Raw genomic sequence first — 4,878 nt, 5'->3', positions numbered from 1 at the left:
TATATATATATATATATATATATATATATATATATTATATAAACATATAATAAATCATGAACCTAATAACTTAAATAATTAATAAGTATAATATTATTTTAAACTCGTAAACTTTAAGATAGAAAATTTTCATTTTTCAAGGCCTAGGATTATTATAGACCGATGAAAATGGATTATAGTTCAAACCGACTCTATTTCCTATGTTAGAAATTCCAGATCAGACACAACACTTTTCTGTCCACATAATTATATGCTTACTATTTTAAACTTAAACCAAGAAACCCCCCTGTAACTTGGAAATTATTGACTAACTATATTTATATTTATATTTATATATTGGCTATAAATCAGAGATCTGTTGCAAAAAAAGTATAGCCCCTTATCATTGAGCTTCGCCATCTCCTTCAACACCTCAGCATCAAGGTATTTGGCATTCTCTCTGTTTTTTTCTGTGTTTGAAATTTTACTTTGGATTTGTTTTCTCTTTGAATCTGTAATTTTAATAGCTGGGGTTCTAAGTGGTCATTAATGTAATTTGCTTTTCATCTTTTAGCTTTTGAGGTTTTAGTGTGCTTTTCTGTTCTTTTCTCTTTTTTGGGGTGTGAAAAATAAAAAAATTATCTTTTTTGGTTATCTTTGTTTTCTTGATTTTCTGCATATTAGCTGCAAGTTTCAATACAATTTTCTGTTTAAGCTGGGTGTTTATGTGTATTCTTGTCACGTTTATTGCTTAATTTATTGATGTTCTGAACTGAATTAGTTTTTAGTTTTGTTTATAGAGTAGAGTCCCTTGTTTTTTCTGCAAATATATCTTAATGCTGTGATAATAGCATGCCTTTGTCAAGTGAATCTTTTAGTTTTCTTTGTCAAAAAATGAACCTTTTAGTTTTGTCTTGTCTGAGATGGAGTGGTTTCTCTCCTTTTTTTTAAGTGTGGAGAAGGTCTAAATTTGGCCTGTACTCCTAATAATGACTCAATTTTTCCCTCCATTAGACTTTTAAAGTCTATTCATGCCCTTGCCGTTAGCAAATTATTAGTGTTGCCATTTGTCATTAGTGGAGCTTCAACGTGAAATACTCCACGTGTTCAAATTCTTCGAGAAAAAGGTCCAAATTTACCTCTCAACTTTTGACTAGGTTTTGGAATTACCCTTATTGGATCTTCGGTAGAGGTCGAGGGCAAAAAATGAGACTTTTTCCTAATGGCGGGGTGAGATTATACCAAAAATATAATTAGTGGCAAAGTTGAGCAATTTCGAATAGCAAATTTGACCGTTTCCCTTTTCTTTTAACTTAATTTATTTGATTTATTTCATAGTATATTCAGATAAAAGTTCATTCTTGATGTTCCTTTCTGTGTTTTAGTCCTAGAGTTTGTCCCTCGTCCACCTGGATATATGTCTTTAAACTTGTTGTTTCTGTATTAACCACATGGAGATTCACTTCCCTTATGATGGCCCTTTTGTCTACGAGTATTTTGATTCTAGGCTCGTGCTTTCCTCTATTTGGCCTAGGATTCCTCACATTTTCCATTTGATTTATGTATGCATAGAATGGGAAGTTCCGGTGGAACCAGTTATGGAGAATACACATATGAAAACCTTGAGAGGGAACCCTACTGGCCTTCAGAGAAGCTCCGAATTTCTATTACTGGAGCTGGTGGATTCATTGCCTCACACATTGCAAGGCGTCTTAAGACCGAGGGGCATTACATTATTGCTTCCGACTGGAAGAAGAATGAGCATATGTCTGAGGACATGTTCTGTCACGAGTTCCATCTTGTTGATCTCAGGGTTATGGATAACTGTTTGAAAGTCACTAAAGGAGTTGATCATGTGTTCAATCTCGCTGCCGATATGGGAGGTATGGGCTTCATTCAGTCCAACCACTCGGTGATCATGTATAACAACACTATGATAAGCTTTAACATGATGGAGGCTTCAAGAATCACTGGTGTTAAGAGGTTAGCCAATCTTTGCTTCTTTCTAAGTGTTGTTTAGTTCTTAGCGTCAGACTACTGTTCTAATGCAAGACACCTATGCACTATTCAAGGGCTTTGTGGTTTCACTTGCAATACTACTTATGCCTAACCATCTTTTGGCATTCCTTCGTTCTAAAACGATGAAGTACTTACCTTAGATAGGTGGGAAGATGCGGAGATAATGTTGCCATCTAACTTCGATGCTTTAAAAATCTCCTCCGCAACACGATGGCCCCAATGACCAGAGAGTAAAAGAAAACAATAATATTTATAAACACACACAGATATAGATTGCTATTCATAATTTTGGGTGTAGGTTACTACTGCTGCAATTTTGTTGTAGATGGTTGAGTCTACTCTTATCAATTTGTTTTGCTAGATTTTATGTATTGAAAGATGACGAAATTGAATCTATTTCTCGCACTCCTTTGACCTTTCCTTATGTTGGTTCTGTCTCGTCCTTCTGCATTTGCTGCCAAATCTTGTACATCCATAAACCTTTTCTCATATACAGTAAAATAAAGAAAAATATTATTACAAGTTTCTCTTCGAGCACCACAATCTGCTGCTATGTTCCTTTATGAGGCAAAACAAGATGTTGCAAATACAAGATTTGAACCTGTGACTCAAGGTTGTGGACTTTGCGGGAATAGACTCAAAAATCTGGTTCAGAAGCACATTTTTCATGCTGTTGATTTCTCTAGCTTTTGATCTCTTAGTATATTTGCTGTGTCATTAATGCCACCACAGGGAACTTTTCTACCTTGTAGCTGTTTCTGGTTTTTCATATTCGTCTCCTCTGTTGACTTTATAGTAGCTAAGAGACAGTACTAGTTCCAGATATTAACTTTTCAAATGTTGGTTACAGGTTCTTTTATGCATCCAGTGCTTGCATCTATCCTGAATTTAAGCAGTTGGAAACTAACGTCAGCTTAAAGGAGTCTGATGCTTGGCCTGCAGAGGTTTTGATCTTAAATCCATTAAACCTTTGCTGTATTTGGGAATTTGATCATTTGTGGCATTAATGGCAGTTTTTATTTTTGTATTAGCCTCAAGATGCTTATGGCTTAGAAAAGTTGGCAACGGAGGAGTTATGCAAACATTACAACAAGGACTTCGGAATTGAGTGTCGCATTGGACGTTTCCATAACATTTATGGCCCATTTGGGACATGGAAAGGTAATTTCAATGAATTATATTACATGTCATTGCATTGTCATTATATTTTTTTCATGAAATCATCAACTTTTTGTTTAAAACTACAGGTGGACGCGAGAAGGCACCAGCAGCTTTTTGTAGAAAAGCCCAAACTTCCACTGATAAATTCGAGATGTGGGGAGATGGAAAGCAAACTCGATCTTTCACCTTCATTGATGAATGTGTTGAGGGTGTTCTCAGGTACGTGGAGCTCTAAGCATGATAGCATTTCTCAGGAATCTTGTGGCACCTCAATAATCTTGGCAAAAGATACAAAAAGGGATTTTAGCATAGTTTTGGTCTACGCCTCTGGTATTTAAAAAAAATATTCTTCTAAAACACACCCCCCTTGGCCCCCAGACCTCACAAGAAAGAAATCTAAAACGAAATGGAGGACCTTCTGAACATTGCTAGTCCTAATTGGTGATGTTTTAGTAACCGGGAACTGGTTAAACTTTGTTTTGGGAAATGCATTTCCATTGCTCAAACTAATTTATTCCTATTTAGGTTAACAAAATCAGACTTTAGAGAGCCAGTGAACATCGGAAGCGATGAGATGGTAAGCATGAATGAGATGGCGGAGATGGTCCTCAGCTTTGAGGACAAGAAGCTTCCTATTCATCACATCCCCGGACCAGAGGGCGTGCGCGGCCGAAACTCCGACAACACTCTCATCAAGGAAAAGCTTGGTTGGGCTCCTAGTATGAAACTGAAGGTATCGTTTGGCATTTGTTTGAGAGTTATGTTATTGTATAAGTGATGCACTTCTAATGTCTGTGTTCCAAATGATTCAGGATGGGTTGAGAATTACATATTTCTGGATCAAGGAACAAATCGAGAAAGAGAAGGTACAGGGTGCCGATGTGTCCGTTTATGGGTCATCGAAAGTTGTGGGAACACAAGCTCCAGTTCAATTGGGATCTCTACGTGCTGCTGACGGAAAAGAGTGAAGTAGATGAAGCCAGGTGACTGAATCTTTCAGTATGCACAACGGCCTTCTTTGTTAGTTCCACCATGTTTTGGTCGCGTGGAATGTCTACCTATTGATATATATTTATATTCTGTGCCAAAGCTTTTATTTTACTTCACCCTCCTTGCACCTATAAAAGAATGCCGAGAGATTTAGTAGATGCTTCTGTTCTGTGATTTGTTTTCGCTGTCTCAATGAATTTATGGTATTGTCCTAGTTTATACGGGACACCAGTTTGCTATTTGCTATCAATCTATCATTTTCTTGCTCCTTTTAAAAAAAGAAATTTCGGACTCCTTATAATTTTGTCTTACATGCTTTTCTTGAGCCAATGGTATATTGGAAACAACCTCTCTATCTTCACAATGTAGGGGTAAGGTATACGCACTACCCTCCCCATACCCTACTTGTGGGACCGCACTGGGTATGTTGTTGTTGTTGTTCCTTATAACTCCGTCTCTGTAAGACAAATCTTTTGGAACCTTTACTTCAGTGTGGTACGACGGAAGTCATTTTCCATAGACAATGTTTGAGGTAAGTCTATATGGAAATTCACAAGAGTAGATAATTTGATTCTTTGAGGCACTAGAACAGTTAAGGTTTGTTTGTCTGAACTCTTAAGCATAGTTATTCAGATAATCTATGGTTCAAAACCCAGATTCTCTTTTCTTGCTGACCAATTAAGTTAGAAGTTGGGTGTTTCTCTACTTTTTTTGTCACATAACCAACAT

The 4,878-nt window shown here is 36.7% G+C and overlaps 1 protein-coding gene across 1 annotated transcript; it reads left to right on the top strand.

Moving 5' to 3' along the window:
* The first annotated feature begins 235 nt into the window (after window positions 1–235).
* Window positions 236–4,433, top strand: LOC107826294 (GDP-mannose 3,5-epimerase 1). The gene is made up of 7 exons (XM_016653257.2): window positions 236–423; window positions 1,552–1,962; window positions 2,849–2,942; window positions 3,030–3,159; window positions 3,246–3,378; window positions 3,685–3,892; window positions 3,972–4,433. The coding sequence occupies exons 2-7, from the start codon at window positions 1,553–1,555 to the stop codon at window positions 4,125–4,127; spliced, it is 1,131 nt and encodes a 376-aa protein (XP_016508743.1). The 5' UTR covers window positions 236–423; window position 1,552; the 3' UTR covers window positions 4,128–4,433.
* Window positions 4,434–4,878: the final 445 nt, after the last annotated feature.

The sequence above is a fragment of the Nicotiana tabacum genome, chromosome 14 (genome assembly GCF_000715075.1).
Source record: "Nicotiana tabacum cultivar K326 chromosome 14, ASM71507v2, whole genome shotgun sequence".
Classification (NCBI taxonomy): domain Eukaryota; kingdom Viridiplantae; phylum Streptophyta; class Magnoliopsida; order Solanales; family Solanaceae; genus Nicotiana; species Nicotiana tabacum.
This window is presented reverse-complemented; position numbering and strand designations above follow the sequence as displayed.